The 23,910-nt window shown below is 37.8% G+C and overlaps 2 protein-coding genes across 10 annotated transcripts in view; both read left to right on the top strand.

The window, feature by feature from the left end:
* LOC105219329 (synaptic vesicle 2-related protein) overlaps positions 1 to 23,910 on the top strand; it is a 469,576-nt gene that overhangs the window by 11,225 nt on the left and 434,441 nt on the right. Inside the window, exon 2 of one of the 9 annotated variants that reach the window (XM_054233795.1) lies at positions 2,709 to 7,843. The exons of the other annotated variants lie outside the window; for them this stretch is intronic. Coding sequence (XP_054089770.1) covers positions 3,622 to 5,745 — 2,124 coding nt within the window. The 5' untranslated portion in view covers positions 2,709 to 3,621 and the 3' untranslated portion in view covers positions 5,746 to 7,843. Of the gene's footprint in view, positions 1 to 2,708; positions 7,844 to 23,910 lie in introns of those variants that run through there. 9 annotated transcript variants of the gene reach the window in all.
* Positions 13,326 to 14,213, top strand: LOC128922629 (tigger transposable element-derived protein 2-like). The gene is made up of 2 exons (XM_054233809.1): positions 13,326 to 13,840; positions 13,909 to 14,213. Exons 1-2 carry the CDS (start codon positions 13,487 to 13,489, stop codon positions 13,972 to 13,974), a joined length of 420 nt encoding a protein of 139 aa, XP_054089784.1. The 5' UTR covers positions 13,326 to 13,486; the 3' UTR covers positions 13,975 to 14,213.

The following is a 23,910-nucleotide window of genomic DNA, read 5'->3' as shown; positions in this document are numbered from 1 at the left end:
ATTGTGTACTGTTTATGGTGTAATGACTTTTCGAATGGACTTCTAACCTCGTGAAGGGCTGTTTCTATTGATATGTCTTTAATGTATGTATGTTGGGCTGTAGATATAGGATTCGCCATGACTGTTCTTATGTGTATATCCATTAGCCCTTCAAGGACCTTCAGCATGAAGGACGTGAGTCTTATGGGCCTGAAATCTTTGGCATTTTCGTGTGGTGTTCGTACCAGGTTTCGGTAAGAACACCACCTTGATTCTTATCCAACTTTTTGGGATATAAGATAGTTGGAGACTGGCTTGGAATATTCTTTCCAGCCTTATAATCATTGGACCTTTTAGCTTCTGAAGCATTATAGGGGTAATCCCATCCGTTCCCGCCGATTTATATGGTAAGAAGCTGTTGATTGCATATCTGATTATCTGTTTGCTTACTATTAGACTTGCTTGCTCAGCTGTGTTTCTAGGTAGTTCTGTTTGAATTTCCATTGTTGCATTTGGCGGACTACCAGGGAATTCGTTTTAATAAGTACCTCTAGTGTCTCTTCTGCAGCAGAGGTCTACGCACCACCCTTTATAGAAGCTATATTCGTGTGTTCTTTAGAGAGTATTTTGCTCAGCCTGGCATAATCCTTACAACTATCTATCGATGTGTAGAAAGACTGCCATGAATTCGTTTTCGCTTTCCTAACTGCTTTGTATTGTTTCAAGATAATTTTATAAGGTTGCCAGGTTTTGGTCCTAAAACTATCATTGAAAAGTTTTCTTAGTTGTGTTCTCATGTTTTTTAGGTTACTGTTCCACCATGGAGGGGTCTTCCTCTTTTTTAGAACCGTTAGTGGTGTGGATTGATTGAAAGTAGTGGTCAAAGTCAGTTCTAAATGTTCCACCTCTGCAACCAACTTTTGGAAATTACTTATATTCCTATCTATACCGCTTTTAGTTAGGCCTTTTGTGACTATCCTAGTATATTTTTCCCAACAGGTCTTTCTAGGGTTTCGATATTGGAGGGGAGTACCGGTTTTCTCCGGATGTTGAAGAGTATCCTAAGTGATCCGACATGGAAGGCTCCTCCGAGACTCCAATCATTTACGATCAGATTGTCACATCCAATCAGGATGTCCTCTCTTTTGTGGTCTCCTAAGCCCGGAAAACCAATACACGATGTCACTTTATAGGCCTATATCGCTGCTGCAAACTTTATCAAAGATATTCGAGAAAGTACTCATAAAGAGGCTCAAATCAATAATCGATCGAAAACACCTGATACCAACACATCATCTCGGCTTTCGTGATTGCCATTCAACAATTGACCGGGTGTACCGAACCGTTAATTTCGTTGAAAATACAATGGATAAAAATAACGAAATAACGTTTTTTCGGCGGTTTCTTAGACCTGTTTCAGGCTTTAGATAGAATTTGTTATTCGGGTCTACTGCACAAATTGAAATGCATGTTACCCAAACAATATTGCGAAATAATAAAATAGAAGAGGGTGTTCCCCAGGGAAGCGTGTTGAGGCTGATGCTTTACATGCTTTTTGCCAGTGACATCCCCACTGACTCAAGTTATGTAACAGCGACATTTGCGGATTAAACAGCTCTGTTAGCAGCTGAAGAGTCAGCAACAGTATCTACCCTACGAGTGTAGAAAGCAGGAAATGCAATTAATAAATGGGCTTCTAAGTGACGCATTAATTTATATGAATCTAAATCAATGCACGAAGCATTTATTTAATTATCCTATTTAGATAAAGATAAGATTCGCTGGAAAGAGCATGTCAAAAACGGGTTAAGTTTTATATAAATTTGGTTAATCTTTCCCACATAGTCGACGTGAGATCGACGTTAACAATCAAAAACAAGTTGTTATCAGCTATTATAAAACAAGTTGTTTTATAATATTTACATTCAAGTTTTAAAGTCAATTTGGGCCTATGGTGATGATAACTACATGCCTAATATATGGGTAAAATTACATCAATAAATTTTTATGTCCTTGTTTATACTGCTTTGAAATAAAATTTATTAAATTATAATTTTTTTTTATTAAAATTGTACCTAGTATACAATGACTTAATACTAACAACAATTCAATTCTAATAACTTAAAAATAATAATTAAAAGCTAATTGTTAGAATGTTGCCTTGCTAAGTCTGAAGGCCTCTTACGTTTCAGTCGGTTTTTTCGTTCAGCAGTACCGATGAGTCTGGATGCCTCTTCTGTCCATTCTGTCTAAGCCTAATTTCGTGAGTCTTTAGAAGTTTGGTTATTCACTAGGAGCATTCTCTATACTTCTTAGTACCTTACTTTGGAAGCGCTGAATGCAGGCAATCCAGTTTTGAGTTGAACAACCCCATAGTTGAGCTCCATAGGCCCAAATTGGCTTTAGTACTTGTTTGCGATTGAAAGCGTGGATCTCCTATCGACCAGATGGTTAAAAGTTAATTATTATACATATTTCTTTATTTATTGAATCTGCTTTGTTTAAAGCCTAACAATAAGTAATAAAATCTTAAATCTATTTACATCTCAAAAAGGGGCATATTTGGATGTAATTATTTTGGTGAAGTGGGCGTGGCCATTACCCCTACTAGGTTTTTTTTGTATATATCTCGCAAACCAATAAAGCTATATAAACCAAACTTTCTGCAGTCTGTTCCCATATAACTCAATTTTGAATTCCACCTCATTTCTTCACTTTATAATATATAGATAAGGAACCAATGAAGATAGCGGAAAAATTTTTTTTTTCCTTCAATATTTCTGGGAGGATGGGATCATGTGTAGAAGTTCACGCAAGTGAGGAAAGTTTTTGATTGTCATTCACTTGGGAGTGGCCAGAGACGATTCTTCTCCACATGGTTCAAGCAGCTCACGACTTCCGGTTTTAGACCAAGTATCCTCTCCAACAGACATCCGTTTGAAGGCGAGCTAAAGTGAGAAGGCGAAGCCCGCTTATGCGGTTGTGCGTAGGGCTTGGGACCCACCACATAAAAACGAAATACCAATTAAAAATCTACGAAAGCCTCGGATGAGACACCCCCCTTTTGATGACGATCCCTGCAAACGTTTTAAGGATAATGATATAAGGGCATGCACCTGGAATGTCCGGACCCTTAATTGGGAAGGTGCCTCTGCCCAGCTGGTTGATGTCCTCATACGACTCAAGGCTGACATCACCGCCATCCAAGAAGTGCGATGGACGGGACAAGGACGGAAGAAGGTGGGTCCTTGAGACATCTACTACAGCTGCCATATAAAGGAGCGCAAATTTGGTGTTGGATTTGTGGTGGGAGAGAGACTCCGTCGCAGAGTCCTGGCATTCACCCCGGTGAATGAACGTCTTGCCACAATCCGCATCAAAGCGAGGTTCTTCCACATATCGCTGATTTGCGCCCACGCCCCAACGGAAGAGAAGGACGATGTGACCAAAGATGCTTTCTATGAGCGCCTAGAACGCACCTATGAGCGCTGCCCCCGCCACGATGTAAAAGTCGTGCTTGGCGATTTTAACGCCAGGGTGGGTAAAGAAGGTGTCTTTGGCACAACAGTCGGAAAATTCAGCCTCCATGACGAAACATCGCCAAACGGCCTGAGGCTGATCGACTTCGCTGGGGCCCGAAATATGGTCGTCTGTAGTACCAGATTCCAGCATAAGAAAATACATCAAGCTACTTGGCTGTCTCCTGATCGAAACACGCGGAACCAAATCGATCACGTTGTGATAGACGGAAGACATGTCTGCTGTGTTTTAGACGTGCGTACGCTCCGAGGACCAAATATAGACTCGGACCATTATCTGGTCGCAGCGAAGATACGCACCCGCCTCTGTGCAGCAAAGAATGCAGGTCAACAAACACAAGGAAAGTTCGACGTCGAAAAGCTGCAATCGCAACAGACAGCTACGAAATACTCTACTCGACTTGCACTCCTGCTCTCTGAGAGCACTCATCAGCATCTCGGTATTAGGGAACTGTGGAACGGCATCTCAAACTTACTGCGTACCGCTGCAGCCGAAACAATTGGTCTCCGGCAACGACAAAAAACAAGCTGGTACGATGAGGAGTGCCGTCTCGCAGCGGAGAGAAAACAGACTGCCTACCTCGCAACGTTGCAAACGACCACAACACGTGCGGGATGGAGTAGCTACCGAGAGCTGAAGAGGGAAGCGAGACGCATCTGCAGACAAAAAAAGAAAGAGGCCGAAATGCGTGAGTACGAAGAGCTTGAGAAGCTGGCAGACAGAGGGAATGCTCGAAAATTTTATGAAAAAATGAAGCGACTTAACGAAGGTTTCAAGACCGGAGCATCCTCATGTAGAGACCAAGGTGGTAATCTGGTAACCGATGTCCAGGGCATACTGGGATTATGGAGGGAACACTTCTCCGACCTGCTGAATGGCAGTGAGAGTACAACACCAGGAGATAGCGAACCCGATCCCCCAATCGATGACGATGGAACAGATGTTCCATTACCCGACCATGAAGAAATTCGAATAGCAATTACCCGCTTGAAGAACAACAAAGCAGCGGGGGCCGATAGATTACCGGCAGAACTATTCAAATACGGCGGCGAAGAACTGATAAGGTGCATGCATCAGCTTCTTTGCAGAATATGGTCGGAAGAAAGCATGTCTGGCGATTGGAATCTCAGTGTGCTCTGCCCAATCCATAAAAAGGGAGATCCCACAATCTGCGCCAATTATCGTGGGATCAGCCTCCTAAATATCGCATACAAGGTTCTATCGAGCGTACTGTGTGAAAGACTAAAGCCCACCGTCAACAAACTGATTGGACCTTATCAGTGTGGCTTTAGACCTGGAAAATCGACAACTGACCAGATATTCACCATGCGTCAAATTTTGGAGAAGACCCGTGAAAAGAGGATCGACACACACCACCTTTTTATCGATTTTAAAGCTGCTTTCGACAGCACGAAAAGGAGCTGCCTTTACGCTGCGATGTCTGAATTTGGTATCCCCGCAAAACTAATACGGCTGTGTAAATTGACGCTGAGCAACACCAAAAGCTCCGTCATGATTGGGAAGGACTTCTCCGAGCCGTTCGATACCAAACGAGGTTTCAGACAAGGTGACTCACTATCGTGCGACTTCTTTAACCTGATGCTGGAAAAAATTATAAGAGCTGCAGAGCTAAATCGAGAAGGTACAATCTTCAACAAGAGTGTACAGCTCCTGGCGTACGCCGATGATATTGATATCATCGGAAGCAACAACCGCGCCGTTTGTTCTGCTTTTTCCCGCATGAATAAGGAGGCGAAGCGAATGGGTCTGGAGGTGAATGAGGACAAGTCGAAATATCTCCTGTCATCAAGCAAACAGTCGGCGCATTCGCGTCTTGGCTCCCACGTCACTGTTGACAGTCATAACTTCGAGGTCGTAGATAATTTCGTATACCTGGGAACCAGCATCAACAACACGAAGAATGTCAGCCTCGAAATTCAGCGCAGAATCACTCTTGCCAACAGGTGCTACTTTGGACTGAGTAGGCAATTGAACAGTAAAGTCCTCTATCGACGAACCAAAATCAAGCTCTACAAGTCGCTTATCATTCCCGTCCTGCTTTACGGTGCAGAAGCTTGGACGATGTTAACATCAGATGAGACGACACTAGGAGTTTTCGAGAGAAAATTTTGCGCAAGATTTATGGTCCTCAGAACATTGGCAACGGCGAATACCGCAGACGATGGAACGATGAGCTGTACGAGTTATACGACGACATTGACATAGTTCAGCGAATAAAAAGACAGCGGCTACGCTGGCTAGGTTATGTTGTCCGAATGGACGAAAGGACTCCAGCCCTGAAAGTGTTCGATGCAGTACCCGCCGGAGAAAGCCGAGGAAGGGGAAGGCCTCCACTCCGTTAGAGGGACCAGGTGGAGAGCGACCTGGTTACACTTGGAATCTCCAATTGGCGACGAACTGCGAAGGAACGAGAGGAGTGGCTCGCTCTCATCGATTCGGCTATAACCGGCTAAACGGTTGCAACGCCAATCACATACATATTTCTTTATTTATTGAATCTGCTTTGTTTAAAGCCTAACAATAAGTATTAAAATCTTAAATATATTTACAACTAAGTAAGTTCAAGAATGTGTTTGAGCGTTTTTGGTAGAACGGAGCTCTCTAATAGGCTGGTAGATCTCTCCTTTTTAAACGTGTTTGATTGCAGGAATGTACCAAGGCATTAGCCAATTGGTTTGGATATTCACGAAGTTTAGAAATATCTTTATGGATATTTTCGTTACGATGTACCATGGTGATTGTTCCGCCCGTGATTGTTCTAAGCATTTTAGATTGGAATCTCTGAATTATGTCAATGTTGGTTGCACAGTTGGTACACCACAGTTGAATACCTTACATCCAAATCGGTTTTTTGTTTTAAAGTTTGCTGCTCTTAATTTCATGCATGTTATTTTACTTCCTTATATGTTTCCTCCAAGTGAGCCTTCGATCCAGGTGAATCCCAAGATAAGTTACGACATTCCCTTGGGGTACTAGCACATTGTTTATTTTAACTGTCCGGCATGTTTCCGATCTCAGCGAGAATGTAACATGCTTGCATTTTTGCTCATTAAAATTTATTCGCCAGTTGCCTAGCCATTCTTCGACAAAACTTAAGTGCTCCTCTAATACTCTTGACGCTCTTATAGGGCATTTGTTACGGCTTACTAGAGCTGTGCCATCCGCAAAAGTGGATGTTAATACGTTATTAGCTATTGGAATGTCTGCTGTATATATTATGTACAGAGATGGCCCTAATACACTGCCCTGAGGTACACCAGCCCTTATTGCTCGTTCTTCTGATATGAAATCTGCTACTTTAACTGTGAAGTTCCTGTTTCTTAAATATGACGGCTGGGTTAAGTCTTTCCCCAGTTTACCTATCATAATGATCTGCGACTTTTTCCACGAAATTGGATAGTACCCGAAACCAAGTATTGCCAAGTATTGCATTAAAGAGCAAGGAGAGCACTGTTATAGCAATATTTGGTAACTCAGTTAATATGTTTGGAGTAATATTATCGTGTCCTGAAGACTTTTTCGGATTTAGCTCTTTTATTATCCTAGTAATTTCAGAAGTAGACGTCATAATAGATGTGATTGACACATTAGCGGTATTGGACAAAGTTGGCAACTTAAATTTTTTCTTTGGGCAATTAGATTGGAATACCTTTTCTAGGTATTCTAGCAATTTGCCTTTTCCTCATTACTTCGTTCCCAATTACCATTTGACTGTCTTATAGGCATGTTGGAATCTACCGGTGGCTTAAAAGACTTTTGGGCTTTCCAAAGAGAGTTTTGCATGCTAGAATTTGGACACAGTTTCTTTATATACTGTTATCAATATCACTTCCTGTATTTATTTTTATACTCTCGCAACAAAGTTGTTTGTAACACCCAAGATTGAACGAGTTAGTCAAATCCGAATGTCTGTCTGTCAGTCCGTCCGTCCGTCTGTGCACCATAGGAAGGTTGCTTTCGAAAATGAGCAAAATCGGACCACTGCCACGCCCACAAAATGGCGAAAACCGAAAACACATAAAGTGCCATAACTAAGCCTTAAATAAAGCTATGGAAATAAAATTTGGTATGAAGGATCGCACTATGAAGGGGCATATTTGGATGTAATTTTTTTGGGGAGGTGGGCGTGGCCCGGCCCCCTAATAGGTTTTTTGTACATATCTCGGAAATCAATAGAGCCATATAAACCAAACCTTCTGCAGTCGTTTTTTAGCCATTTCCTTATACAGTCGGATAATAACCACGCCCACCTCCCATACAAAGGTTAGGTTGGAAATTACTAAAAGTGGGTGAACTCACTAACGAAAAACGTCAGAAACTCTAAATTTCACATAAGAAATGGCAGATGGAAGCTGCACTCAGATTTTTTTACAAAATGGAAAATGGGCGTGGCGTCGCCCACTTATGGGTCAAAAACCATATCTCAGGAACTACTCGACCGATTTCAATGAAACTTGGTTTATAATAGTTTCCTTACATCCCAATGATATGTTGTGAAAATAGGCGAAATCGGTTCACAACCACGCCTACTTTCTATATACCAGAACTTTGAAGACGATGAATATAAAGTAAGCACTAGTGAAGATATCGATGCAGAAATTTGCACAAATACTATGTTTATAGTGCGGCAGCCCCATTCTAAGAATCGCCGAAATTTGACTATAGGTTTTTAAGGCCCCATATATCGAACACGAGGACCTCGGTACTTCTAACCTAATATTATGGTTTCCAACTTTCAATGGACTATACAATATATATCACGAATATGTTGGTCAAATTGTGTATTATATAATAACGGGTGATTTTTTTGAGGTTAGGATTTTCATGCATTAGTATTTGACAGATCACGTGGGATTTCAGACATGGTGTCAAAGAGAAAGATGCTCAGTATGCTTTGACATTTCATCATGAATAGACTTACTAACGAGCAACGCTTGCAAATCATTGAATTTTATTACCAAAATCAGTGTTCGGTTCGAAATGTGTTTCGCGCTTTACGTCCGATTTATGGTCTACATAATCGACCAAGTGAGCAAACAATTAATGCGATTGTGACCAAGTTTCGCACTCAGTTTACTTTATTGGACATTAAACCAACCACACGAATGCGTACAGTGCGTACAGAAGAGAATATTGCGTCTGTTTCTGAGAGTGTGGCTGAAGACCGTGAAATGTCGATTCGTCGCCGTTCGCAGCAATTGGGTTTGTGTTATTCGACCACATGGAAGATTTTACGCAAAGATCTTGGTGTAAAACCGTATAAAATACAGCTCGTGCAAGAACTGAAGCCGAACGATCTGCCACAACGTCGAATTTTCAGTGAATGGGCCCTAGAAAAGTTGGCAGAAAATCCGCTTTTTTATCGACAAATTTTGTTCAGCGATGAGGCTCATTTCTGGTTGAATGGCTACGTAAATAAGCAAAATTGCCGCATGTGGGGTGAAGAGCAACCAGAAGCCGTTCAAGAACTGCCCATGCATCCCGAAAAATGCACTGTTTGGTGTGGTTTGTACGCTGGTGGAATCATTGGACCGTATTTTTTCAAAGATGCTGTTGGACGCAACGTTACGGTGAATGGCGATCGCTATCGTTCGATGCTAACAAACTTTTTGTTGCCAAAAATGGAAGAACTGAACTTGGTTGACATGTGGTTTCAACAAGATGGCGCTACATGCCACACAGCTCGCGATTCTATGGCCATTTTGAGGGAAAACTTCGGAGAACAATTCATCTCAAGAAATGGACCCGTAAGTTGGCCACCAAGATCATGCGATTTAACGCCTTTAGACTATTTTTTGTGGGGCTACGTCAAGTCTAAAGTCTACAGAAATAAGCCAGCAACTATTCCAGCTTTGGAAGACAACATTTCCGAAGAAATTCGGGCTATTCCGGCCGAAATGCTCGAAAAAGTTGCCCAAAATTGGACTTTCCGAATGGACCACCTAAGACGCAGCCGCGGTCAACATTTAAATGAAATTATCTTCAAAAAGTAAATGTCATGAACCAATCTAACGTTTCAAATAAAGAACCGATGAGATTTTGCAAATTTTATGCGTTTTTTTTTTTAAAAAAGTTATCAAGCTCTTAAAAAATCACCCTTTATAAATTAAGTTAAATAAATAAATTGCGAGAGTATAAAATGTTCGGTTACACCCGAACTTAGCCCTTCCTTACTTGTTAAATCTATGTGAATGTGGCTACTGATATATTTTCTATATTTCAACCAGTTTGTTTTATGAGTTGTTAGAGAAACTTTCGGCTCAACTATAACTTTATTAGTACTGGAGAATGATCAGAAGATAAGTCAGTACATGTATCTACTGTTATTAGCGATCTATCTATATTTTTGATTACAGCAAAATCTATTAAGTCTGGTATTTTGTTTCTATCACTGGGTCAGTATGTCGGCTTACCAGGAGGTATTATATCAAGGTTATTGTGCGTATTTATAATAGTGCAGTACAGCTGCCGTCCTTTCGGATTAATAAGACGTGAGCCCCAGTACATGTGTTTTGCATTCCAAATGTCCAAAAAAGTCTTTAAATTCGCAATCTGTAATTTTGGGGGACAATATATAGCCGTTAGATTCAGGTCAGAACCTCGAGTATTCAATGCTATTGCTGTAGCTTGTAACTGGGCTGGAGCATGCGGTTCTAAAGCGTGGTGGCTTAACCGATTTCTAAGCAATACTGCTGTTCCACCGTACGCCTTTCCATCTGGATGATTTGTAGCATAAAGTCTATATCCCGGTATAGAGAAATTGTTTTTATTTGTTAAATGAGTTTCTGACAGTAGCATAACATCTATGCTTTTTTCAGTCAGAAATCGTATTATCCAGTTTGTGTTGGTTTACACCGTTGGCATTCGATATACAAATATTTAGTATACTCACTTTTTGGATAATAAGGTTTGTAACATTTGGTTTTGTGATTTGATTAAATCTTGGATCATGTTTTGCATGCTAGTCATAAATTGTGTCATACATTGAGTAAGGTTTAGGATCATATTTTCAATACCTTTATTTGGTGGATTTTACGTTTGTTGCATTTGCACAACGCTGCCTTTTAGCACATTTGAATAGCTTCCTTGGATAAGACTATTCTTAGAATTACCAGGTTTCGGACTCTGGTCTGTAATTTCTATATTTTCGCTACGAGGGATAGTCATCATTTGGTTACGGCGAGCTTGAATTCCCAGCGATAATTTTGATTTCAAGTCTTTATATACAGGGCAGCCCCTGTAGTTAGCAGTGTGATTTCCTCCACAATTACTGCATTTTTTATTTTTATCCTCTTTTTTAAGAATACATTTTGAAGTAGGGTGGAAATAACCACATACCTAACAAACACTGCGTCGTATATTGGATGGGTTTCATTCCTTTTAATTGGATTAGAGTTTGGCAACAATTCGATTTTAAACATTGGTTGTGGTACCTTATTTCTATTGAAGATATTTACCACATTTTTAATTCCAAAGCCGTATTCTTCAAGGGCTTCTTTGACATCATTAGATTTTACCGAAGACTATGCCTTTTACAACAACTAGGCCTTTCGATCTCTTCAGTTGTTAAGAATAATAGTTTTTATTGTTATTTGACAAAAATTTTACTATATCCATAAAACTTTTTGTAGGACTGTATTTTAGTTTCATATATATTGCCTTTTTTCAAAGGCACTGTATGAACATTGTTAGTACCTGTAATTTCACTTAGTTTTGCAACATGTGCATTTGAGCTACGCTCTCGCAAATATATTGGCGGCGGCTTGGCATCGTCGTTCGATCCATTGCTTAGTATGGCAAATCTGTTGCCATTTAAAGTTTTTGGCTCATTGGTATCAAGCGTGGCGGGTTGGAATTTTTTGGAATTGACCGCTGACTTTAAAAGACTTGATTTGATTTACAGATGGTGTTTTTCTTTTTGGTACATGCTCACTTGCATTGTTTTTCCCTTTGATGTCCGTTCGTTTGCTGGTACCTGCTTGCTATTGTCTGCTGTTTTGTTTTGTTCTGTTGATCGCTTCGATGACTCTTCTTTCTCACCGTTGGATTGTTTATTTGTTGGAGCAGATTGTGTAGGCTCAACAAAGCTGAAGTAGGCATTCAGACAATGCCTACGACCTTGCTGTTGAAGCTGCGCAGTGCTCATGTTTGATTGTCTCACTTGAATTGTATTATTATTTGTGAACTTTTTTGTTTTAGTAATTTTTTTTTATGTTTAGCTTTTGATTTTCCACAGTACTTGTAGTTGTTTTGTTATTTAATTTCATTTGTTTTTAATGGATTCAATGATATCACGGATTATCCGTACTCTTTGAATGCTCTCAAACACATCAAAAAATGGTAAAACTTAGCAAATTTTAAATCAAGCTCGCACCTTTTTTTCGTGACATGCTCTTTCCAGCGAAGCTTAGCATCTAGGGTGATTCCTAGGTACTTAGCATTATTGTGATGTGGTATAGGAGTACCATTTATATAAATGGGATGGTATGATTGTTTTTTTAAAGTAAAGTCTACGTGCATTGATTTGGAATCGTTTTTCCGCCATGTCGAACGATTGTCACGTACACCTTTCAACTAAAAAATAATATGAACTAAATTTTTTTTTTAATTTTGGCAGTAGGATTTTTTAATAGCCCTTCATTAGCTCTACATTTAGTGTTAAGGTTGATTTTGGAACGGTTTTCATTTTCAATATACAGTGGAGTTTGTGTATAGTGAACCCCCGGTATAATAAACACCTCTATATAGTGAACGCCTAAAAATTTACATTGAGTACTCTAAATAGTGAACTATCGAAAACTCGAAATAGTGAACAGAGTGTTAAACGCAACGGCAAGCATAAACTGTTAAAAAAAAACTTAAACAGAAATAAAGTCGGGTATTCCCCGAAATTGCTCATTTTATGTTTTTTACTGGAAAAGCTGCTGCTATGTATTTGGTGCCAGTCTTTATTTGTCTCTTGTAGGGTGCAAAGCGCTTCTGAGTGAATGTGTACTGTTGTATGTATTTTTAAAAGTGTTTATGTGCTAATAAATTAAGTGTTATCATGCCTGTGAGGAAATTCCTTCCATTAAAGCAAAAACTTGAAATTGCTCAAAAACTCGAGAAAGGTGCTAGTGTTTCATCCTTAGCAAAGATTTATGGTGTGGCCAAATCAACAGTTTCGGGAATAAAAAAAATGCTCGTAGTATTATATCCCACCAAGCAGTCGGAGCATCTAAGCGGAAGACTCTTAGAAAAGGCGAGTATCCCCGCATGGAGAAGATGTTATACAAGTGGTTTATAGCTCAACGAAACAAAAATTGTCCAGTTACTGGGGAAATGCTTAAGAAAAAATGAAGCTGCACGCTGACTTTAAGGAAAAAGAAGGTAGCTTTCATGCCAACCCCGGTTGGTTATCTGGATTTAAAACTCGCTTTGGAATCCGACTTTTAAAAGTGTGTGGCGAGAAACTTTCATCGGATATCCAGGCAACTGATCCCTTTAAGCATAAACTCAGAAACATTATTTACGAATTGAAGCTTTGCGAGGACCAAGTACATATATAACGCAGACAGACCAGCTTGTTTTGGAAAATGCTTCCTGATAGAACGTATGTCAGTCAAACAGAAAAAGCAGCTCCGGGAAGAAAAGCAGAAAAGGCCAGAATTACTTTTCTTGCATGTACAAATGCAACTGGTCAGCATAAAGTCAAACCGTTAATAATTGGGCATGCCAAGAAGCCGCGCTCTTTTAAGGCTTATGACATCCCGGTAGACTATCGGAACTCTAAGAATGCATGAATGACTGCCATTTTTGCACAGTATTTATTCGTTTTTAATTGATATTAGGTTCATAAGTATTTACTACAGAAAGGATTACCAGCCTCCTTTTGCTTTATAACGCCCCTTGTCATCCTCCAGAAGATGAACTTAAAACTGCTGATGGATCCATATTCGTGATTTATATGCCTCCAAATGTAACGCCTTTAATTCAGCCTATGGATCAAAATGTGATTTGCTTAACTAAGCTGTATTACAAAAAGCATCCCCTGCTTTTAGCTGTAGGAAAGGATGACATCACACAATTTCTAAAACATTTAACTTTAAAGGATGCTGTATCATTTTTAATGCTTGCTTGGTATCAGCCGCAGGCAAATGTAATAGTAAAATGTTGGAAGCCTTTATTAGAATTCTTAAATACTACAGAAGCAAATGAAAGCGAGGATGAATACTTCGTCTTACTTCGTCAAAAAATATTGCAGGAAAAATGGGAAGAAGTTCATGATATACACGGTCTGATGCAAGTTGTATTACCGGAGGTAATTTTATTCACCCTCTTGACAAGCACCTGTTAATTAAGTTTTTATGTGAACATTATTTGTTTTAGGAAATCTACACTGAACAAGATATTGAGAAGTGGAATTCAATCCAAGTTGATGAAGAAATTGATTAAGATAATTATGCCATGGATACTGAAGAATCTGGTGATGACAGCCAAGGCGAAGGACAGATCGGAAATTCAATAAAAGCTACTAAAGCCATTAAAAGCTTCGATATAGCTATCGCATGAGCTGAAGCTAACACCACTGACTATGCTGGCATACTAGTACTGAAAAGTCTACGCGAAAAAGCGGTCCAAAAGTCAAATTCCGAAATCAAAAAACAAACATCTATTCGTCAATTCTTTCAATAATATGTATGTATTTTTCAAAAAATTACTTTATACATATAACCTGTTTTGTTTACATAAACAAACATGAATTTAAAGCTAATAAACCAAGTTAAAAAAAAAATGTTAACCTTAATATAGTGAACAACCTCGATACTGCGAACAGGCCTTGCAGAAATTAGTTTACTATATCCAGACTCCACTGTAATTGCAAAAAAACCAAGGCATTCGCACGGGACAAAAAATGATAGTCGTTTTTGGGGACAACGATTCAAACGGCGATTTCAGCGAATTGTTATGCAATATTCAAATGTTTTTGATTATAGAGCCTGAATGCCTTTAAAATTGGTATGAATTTCACCCAAAAATAATTTATATTTTAATATTAATCACATTCGCACGGGACATCTTTTTCCAGCATAATATTTATATTGATTTTGTTGTTATAATACGGAATTATTTAACAACAAGTCCCATAAAATGGCTTAAAAAAGTAGTATATGTATTTATTTATTTATGGTAACTAATATCCAACGAGAAACACAACAAAAATTTTATAGTATTTTTTTTTTCAATATTTCCTTATTTATTGAATCTGCTTGTTTTTAAGCCTAACAACAAGTTATAAAATCTTAAATCTATTTAAAAGCTAGACAAGCTCAACCAAGTGATTGAGCTGTATTGGTGAAACGTTGCTCTTTAGTACGCAGGCATATCCCTTCTTTTTAGGCGTGTTTGATCGCAGGAATGTACTAAAGCATTAGCCAAAGGGTTTGGGTGATCACGGAGTTTAGATAAATATTTCAATCTGCTGTCCTCTACTTCTTTTTTTACCATAGGGACTCCAAGATCTTTATGGATATTTTCATTGCGCATGTACCATGGTGAGCACGTGCTTGATCTAAGCATTTTCGATTGGAACCTTTGTATTATATCAATATTAGTTGCACAGGTCGTACCCCACAGTTGAATGCCATACATCCAAATCGGCTTTATGACCGCATTGTATAAAGGCACTTTGTTGTCTAAGCTAAGTTTAGAGTTTTTATTTAAAAGCCAATTTAAATTTGCAGCTCTTATCTTCATGCACGTTATATTACTAGATATATGTTTTCTCCACGTAAGCCTTCTATCTAGGTGAATACCAAGATAGGTAACTTCATTCGTTTGAGGCACTAGAACATTGTTCATTTTTACTGCCGGGCACATTTTTGGTCTTAGGGAAAATGTAAAATGCTTGCACTTTAGTTCATTTACATTTATACGCCAGTTTGCTACCCATTATTCGACAGAACTTAAGTGCTTCGCTAATATTCTTGATGCTATAATGGGGCATTTGTTACGACTCACTAAAGCTGTGTCATCCGCAAAAGTTGATGCCAAAACATTATTAGCAGTTGGAAGATCAGCTGTATATATGATGTATAGAGTTGGGCCTAAAACACTGCCCTGAGGTACTCCAGCCCTTATTGAACGTTCATCAGATATAAAATCACCTACTTTTACAGCAAATTTTCTATTTTTTAAATAGGACTCCAAGGTTTTATGCAATTGGAAAGGTAAACTTTTTTTAATCTTATGCAAAAGTCCTTCATGCCACACTTTATCAAACGCCTGAGCCACAGAAATATTGCAGAACAGTACTCTCTATGTTCGAATGCCTTCCTAATTTCGTTAGTTATTCTATTTACTTGCTCTACAGTGCCATGTTTTTCACGAAAACCGAATTGGTGCGTTGGTATTACACTATTTTCATGAAGGAAAGGAGACATCTTTGACAGTAACACTTTTTCAAATATTTTAGAAAGACAGGGTAGAAGACTGATTGGTCTGTATGAAGACGGCTGTGTCAGGTCATTTCCCGGTTTATCTATCATGATTATCTGCGACTTTTTCCATGAAATAGGATAGTATCTGAAACTAAAAATAGCATTAAAGAGCAAGGAGAGCACTATTAAAGCAATATTTGGTAACTCAATTAGCATTTTTGGAGTAATATTATCGTGGCCTGACGATTTTTTTGGATTAAGCTCTTTTATGATACTAACAATTTCAGTAGTTGAAGTCTTAATAGACCCAAGTGATTCGTTTGCGGTATTGTGGATGTTTGCAACTTAAAATTGTTCTTTGGGCAATTTGATTGAAATACCTTTTCTAGGTGATTTGCAAAACAATTGCCTTATCTTCGTCACTTCGTGCCCAATTACCATTTGACTGTCTTATAGGCATGTTGGAATCTACCGGTGGCTTAAAAGACTTTTGGGCTTTCCAAAGAGAGTTTTGCTTGGTAGAATTTGGACACAGTTTCTTCATATAATTTTCAGTGCTGTATTCTTCCTCGCGTTTAAGCGCTTTTTTAACTTACGTACAGCAGATTTTAGTTGAAGCTGAGAGCGATGAATCTGCCTATTCTATAGTATGAAATGAAAATAGTATTATGAATATGAAATACAGTTTTTTCAGAAAATGCTGTCCTCGGGTATAAAAATTTTTGGATTTCGTTATCTGCTAGACTTTCCTTTTGATAACTGCTCCCACTCCATCGACGGCTCCTTGCAAAAAATTATATTCTAATGAAGAGTATTTTAATTATTTTATAAAATCAACTAGGCTAGATAATTTGATTTTAAACCGAAAGCAGTTACCTTAAAAAAATACCTTAAAAATTACCTTAAAAAAAAAATTATAAGACCAAAAATAATTTTCAATTTTTAAATTCCACACCTACGATGTCGCACGTGACCAATTTTAAGTAGTTACCAAAACCACAAATCTTCTGATTTTTGAACAAGTTTTTTTTATTTTAATTGTATAAAAATTTACTGTTTCTACCCAAAATTTGGCGAGCTTGCTGCTTATATTTGCGATGATGTTGGAACATGTGTTGTTTTTTGATGTCGCACGGGACATTAAAATATAGGATAATAAGAGAGCAAAAACTTACAGTTATTTGCAATCGCATGCTTTTTTATGCATTTTATTTTGCTCTTTATACCCTTATAAAGGTTTTACACCAAGCAAAAAATTATACATGATATGTTTCTTTAACAATTTTGACGAAAAAACAAAAGTAGTAGAAAAATCGAAATGAGAAAAGTAGCTCCTATTGGACTTGGCTTTGGTATACCTCGTAATTGGTTATGAATTAATTTAAAATTAATTTAATATAAATAAATTTAAATATTTTCCTATGAAAATATGCAAAAACTTTGTAATTCTAATAATGTTTAATATTTTGTCTGTGGTGGACCTTCTGCCGGAAATGCCCATATTTATTTTCTATAAATTATAATAAAAATGCTGGAAATAAACATTTAACTTTTTGCATAATTCTCTTTATTTGTACAATAAAAAATGGTTTCATGCTGACACAAAATAAGTGTTAGCATATCACATATTTTGTAAACGAATAACATAAAAAATAAAGAAATTGTATCATTATTTTTAAAGGAGTGTTTCTAGTGGTGAAGACAGTGTAGATGTTTTTGCGATGTTAGGGACATTATTGAAAGCCCAGAGAGCATTGAAATAGGACTTTTGGAAGAAATTTGTGAATAGATATGATTCGTCACACAATGAAAGAGCAGAAATAACATAATAGCATTATCATCAAATTCTCTAAAATAATGATAATCAAAGGCATTTGAAATTACAGACAGTTTTTGGAAGCAGGATTCCATCTTGCAGGTGAAAATTTTAAAATTCGAAAAAGGCGCTTTATTAGAACTTGGTTTTATCTAGGTGTTCTAAAATTGCCCCTATTAAAACTGGTTTTGTCCGCAAACTTCAATCTTACTGTAATTTTAACCTTTGTGTCAAGAAATATATTTGAAAAGCTAAGGGTTCCTCCTGAATTGAAAAAAATGTGAAATCAATCACAATGTAATATGTATGTGTGAGTTGCTTATCTGCTTGTATGGGAGATAAACCCTTAGGAAATTGCAGACGTTGGAGCGCACAGGAAACAAATATTTGGAGATTCCTAGGCCTGAGGATCAATTAGAAGTTGTATGCGATTGATGTGTTTCATCATTTCGAATTAAAAGCTATTGTTTTGTACATGTGTTAATTTCATCTGCAAAAGTAGAGCAAAGAATTACCGCAAAATCTTCCGAAAATTAACAGGCCACCACCAGAATGTTTAGAGCTTCCGATAAATTAATAGGAAAATGTTTTTCAAAATTTTATTCCGATATCTTCTTGGGTGGTGACAGAAATTAATGTTCTGTTCTATTGGAAGATGTAGTCGATTACTTCCATTATAACAAAAATTTTCTTATGAAGTTTTTCTTTAGTTTTAGTGATTTGCGATACATTATATATACAAAATCTCTTTTGACCCAACTTACCTATATATTTTCTGCCACAGATTTGTACTGTTTCATGCCGCGATCCCCTCTGTCCCAAATTTTATAGGTTTACCTTAAGCTTTTTTATCCCGTTTTTGTTTAACTGCATTTTTAATTGTTTGTTTGTTAGCAAAGGATAGGCTCAGAAACTACTTAACCGAGCTTCTTTCACTTTTGGGAAACATAGGCTGTGGTGAACATAGGCTATATTAAATTTTCAAAACAGTTCGGGATCCATGCTAAAACTCCAATAATGTAACACAAGGTGTGAAAAAATTACCAAACAAACTTCTTAAATCGCGGGAGCTGCGAAAATAAAAATTGATTATAGAAGAAATTAATATTCTACTAATTTGCAGATCATATAATTATATACAAACAAGTAAGGAAGGATTCACGCGAATATTCGGTGTACTTGTCCACGCAGCATTTTGAATTACTTTTGTGAAAGATTCAACTTCACAATCTAAGTCAGCATCTGTCGATATGCGTTTTAGCTTAAAATCGACTTTATTCAGTAGAGTCTTAAATTTATACCAATCAGTATGTTTATTAGATAAAGAACGCGAGCTGGACGAAATTACAGGTTTTGCACATAAAGTTAGTAACAATGGTGAATAATCAGAGCTTACATCTGAACTATCTGCAATACGTAAATTGATTTTCGATACTTTGTTGATGACAAAAAAGTCAAGTAGATCTGGTAATATCCTACTATCTGCAGGCCAATAAGTGGGTCTCCCTGTCGAAATGACATTGCATCCAATAACTTGTATAGCTTTCAGTAGTTCTCGACCTTTGGTTGTAGTTAAACGTGATCTCCAATGAGTGTGTTTTGCATTAAAGTCACCACCCATGATGTACCTTCCGTCATATTTTTTTAATAAACTCGTATAAGTATCAGTTTTGATATTATGCCTGGGTGGACTATATAGAGCAATTAAGTATAATGACTGACCATGCATTTTTACTGAAATTGCTGTATCTTGAATTTCTTCAGTCTTAATCTGGGCTTCTTCGAAATGTTTAATAATACTTTTGATTAAAACCGCGCTTCCTTCTCGTGCTGAGTTTGCTGGGTGCGGAGTGTGGTATAAATGTGTTTTGAATTTAAAAGATGATAATAAAAAAAATAATAAAAATCAATTCAACATTTTTATTTATTTATTTATGCCGTATGTATTACAAAATGCTGCATCATTCCAATTTTTATATATGAATATATGCGACTTATCCATTATCCAACGGCCAATAAACTCTTACTCTAATTCTACATTGCAGCCTTCAATAATATAAAAATCACGTATGAATACATTTTGTTTTCTTCCCGTTATGAACTTATATCAAACTTTTACTTTTTTAGTTTTATAAATAAGCAGTGCTCATCACAACTTCTCCTGCGCGATTGACTGCTATCATGTAATAACTTTTATTTTTGATCTAAAAAAATAAAAATAAAAAAAACTTTTATTTTTCATCTAAAAAAATAAAAATCAAAAATAACTTTTATTTTTGATCTAAATATATAAAAATCAAAATTTAAAAATCATACAATATTTCGCATATAGTTCACCTAGAAATCATGATGGTGTAATCAAAACTTTTCTACGATGTTCCTTTGTGTTTGATTTTTTTTTATTAAAAATTGTAAAATAACTCTTATTTCCGGTCCCTGATATAAAGTGTCATAACTAAGCCATATATAATATAAAGTTATGAAAGTAGTATTTGGTAATTTTTTGGGAAAGTGGGATATGATATGTACAATCTCGTAAACTACAAAAGCTATATCAACCAAACTTTCCAGAGACGTTTCCTTCTGGCACTTCCGTCATATATGTTGTATAAAGTCCATTGAAAGTTGGTTATTATAATATTACGTTAGAAGCACCGAGGTCCTCGTGTTCGATGTATGGGGCCTTAAAAACCTATGGTCCGATTTCGGTCCGATTTTTAGAATGGGGCTGCTACACTATAAACATAGTGTTTGTGCAAAGTTCTGCACCGATATCTTCACTAGTGCTTACTTTATATATTGTAATGTAAACGATTCAGATCGTCTTCAAAGTTCTGGTATATAGGAAGTATGCGTGGTTAAGAAGCGATTTGACCTATTTTCACAACATATCATTGAGATGTAAGGAAACTATTACAAACCAAGTTTCATTGAAATCGGCGAGTAGTTCCTGAGATATGGTTTTTGACCCATAAGTGGCGACGCCACGCCCATTTTCCATTTTGTAAAAAAATCTGGGTGCAGCTTTCATCTGCCATTTCTTATGTGAAATTTAGTGTTTCTGACGTTTTTCGTTAGTGAGTTAACCCACTCTTAGTAATTTTCAACCTAACCTTTGTATGGGAGGTGGGCGTGGTTATTATTCGATTTCTTTCAGTTTTGGACTGTATTAAGAAGTGGTTAAGAGAAACGACTGCAGAAAGTTTGATTTATATAGCTTTATTGGTTTGCGAGATATATACAAAAAACCTATTTAAGGGCAGGGCCACGCCACTTCTCCAAAAAAATTACATCCAAATATGCCATGTCATAGTGCGATCCTTTGTACCAAATTTTATTTCCATAGCTTTATTTATAGCTTAGTTATGGCACTTTATGTGTTTTCGGTTTTCGCCATTTTGTGGGCGTGGCAGTGGTCCGATTTTGCTCATTTTCGAAAGCAACCTTCCTATGGTGCCAAGAAATAAGTGTGCCAAGTTTCATCAAGATATCTTAATTTTAACTCAAGTTACAGCTTGCACAGACGGACGGACAGACAGACATTCGGATTTGAACTCCACTCTTCACCCTGATCACTTTGGTATATATAACGCTATATCTAACTCGTTTAGTTTCGGGTGTTACAAACAACCGTTATGTGAACAAAACTATAATACTCTCTAGCAACTTTGTTGCGAGAGTATAAAAACGGAAACCTTATATACCGAATGCAACCGAATATTTTATACTCGCAATTTATTGATGCAATTTTATTAAGATAACACTATAGAATAACGAAAACCATCATTAATGGTATATGAGGGCTGAGGTAATTTCTTAACCGATTTCAATCAATTTCACCACAAAAGTACCGAATTTGTGAAAAACCTATAATAAGGGACATGGGAGCTAGGGGAAGTTATGACTCGATTTTTACCATTTTTGGTACGAAGACACACTATTAGAAGAAAAAGATTCTCTCCATCACCCTTAGGCACTGAGTTCTTCAAGTTCGATGTCAAGGAAACTGAAAAGTTTTGTCCGGTCTCGACAATTGTTCCCCAAGAGATGTCGCAGCTCAAATACAATTTTTTCGTTTATTTATTCTGGCATCCTATTGTATATATTATAAAGGAATCAGGTGAAATTCAACATTGAGTTCTAGCGGAAGTAGGCGTGGTTGTGAGCCGATTTCGCTAATTTTTCATCTATGTCATTAGGGTGTCAAGAAAATATATAGTGAATCGGTCGAGTAGTTCCTGAGATATGGTTTTTGACCCATAGGTGGGCGACGCCACGCCCATTTACATTTTTTTTTTAGTGTTTCTGGTGTTTTCTTTAATGAATTAATGCATCTTTAGTAATTCTCAACATAACCTTTGTATATCGAAGTGGGCGTGGTTATTAACAGATTTCACCTATATTTATGGTGTGTAATGGGGTACGTAAGGGAAGTGACTGCAGTAAGTTTGGTTTATATAGCTTTATTGGTTTGCGTGAAAGTGATCCGATTCCCATCTGCGGTACTAACCGTCTCATGGTGCCAAGGAATAAGTGTACCCAGTTTCATTAAGATGTCTCCTTTTTTACTCAAGTTATCGCTTGTAACATGTAACCTTATAAAACTCGTTTAGTTTTAGGTTTTACGAACAATTTTATGTGAACAAAACTATTATACTCTCGTAGTAACTTTGTTGCGAGAATATAAAAATTATGTTATGTGGGAAGTAGGTGTGGTTGTGAAACGATTTTTTAAGCCGTAACATCAAGTTAAGGAGATCGTACGTACCATATCTAGTTAAAATTGTTTAGGTGGCTCCGGAGGTTTTGACCCATAAATGGGTGCTGTCACTCCCATTGTTCATTTTTATACTAATCTAAGTGCACCATCTGTACCATCTTTCCGGTAACATTTGGTGCTTCTTGCGTGTTCCGTTAATTAGTAAACTCTCTTTTAGCAAATTTTTAACATAACATTTGTTCGGGGGTAGGCGTGTTTGTTATCCACCACATTGTATGACGAGGTTAGGTTACTCTGGCAGGCTACAACGCCACACATAGACCAGTTTTGATCCTTTGTGAAACCAGATGGAGTGCCGTCACTTGGTTAATGAGGAGTAGTCATCCTTTAGGATGCCAGCGCTTGTTGCGAATTTCAAAAGGATTTGTGGCTTTACCAACGAAATCTCTTCCAGATTAACGTACTGTGCAACCCCCAAATGCTGAAGCCGTTGTCTTGATAATGCAGGACATTCACAGAAGAGGTGCTCCATTGTTTCTCTGGTGCCTTGCTCTTGACATTTCCTGCAGTCTTCACGATCTATCAGCCCCATCTTGTAGGCGTGCGCCGCCACAAGACTGTGACCAGTGAGTATGCCGATCATATTCCTTCATTTGCTTCTATCGAGCGCCAATAGAAATTTCGTTTACTTCTTATCTACCGCTTTGCACATAACTTTTGCGGTTTTGCATCCCGGTATCTTCTTCCAGCGCGCTTTGAACTTTTTTTACCAAGTTTCTGTCTAGATCATCATATAGACAGTGTATAGGTCTATCAACGTTCATCATATTTTCGGATGACAGTTTAGCAATCTCGTCCACTATCTCGTTACCTTCTATGCCCTTGTGGTCTGGCATCCAGTAGAATTGAAATCACCTATTTCTGGCGACATTATCCACTGCTGTCCTACCACTTAAGACACTTGTGGCCGATATGCTGAAGCATGATATTGCCTTGATTGCCGCCTGACTGTCTACGTATATGTTTACTTTAGAATATCCTGTTGGTGCGCTTAAGGATAGCTCAGCGGCTTTTCAATTGCAAACACATCCGCTTGAAATATACTGCAGTGGTCCGGTAGTTTGAATGGTTGCCTTATACCTAACTCCGGGCAGTTTATCCCCGCGCCTACTCCGTGCTCCATTTTCGAGCCATCCGTAAATATGTTTAAATTGCTGCATGCGGGTGCTATGCCCTTACGCCAGCCATCTCTTTCTAGGGTTACTTTGAACCTTCTTTCCCATTTGAAAGATGGGGTCAGGTAGTCGGTGTCCGCCAAACTGCCATTACCCACTGAGCTATGCCCAAAGGTTGCCTTATACCTAACTCCGGGCAGTTTATCCCCGCGCCTACTCCGTGCTCCATTTTCGAGCCAT

This window comes from Zeugodacus cucurbitae, chromosome 6 (genome assembly GCF_028554725.1).
Source record: "Zeugodacus cucurbitae isolate PBARC_wt_2022May chromosome 6, idZeuCucr1.2, whole genome shotgun sequence".
NCBI lineage: Eukaryota > Metazoa > Arthropoda > Insecta > Diptera > Tephritidae > Zeugodacus > Zeugodacus cucurbitae.
Note: the sequence above shows the minus strand (reverse complement) of the source record. Positions and strands in the feature narration are given on the sequence as shown.

Coding starts and splice junctions, on each gene's coding strand:
- LOC128922629 (XM_054233809.1), top strand. CDS start 13,487: ATGCCTCCAAATGTAACGCCTTTAATTCAGCCTATGGATCAAAATGTG. Junction 13,841..13,908: donor TGCAAGTTGTATTACCGGAG/GTAATTTTATTC, acceptor TATTTGTTTTAG/GAAATCTACACTGAACAAGA.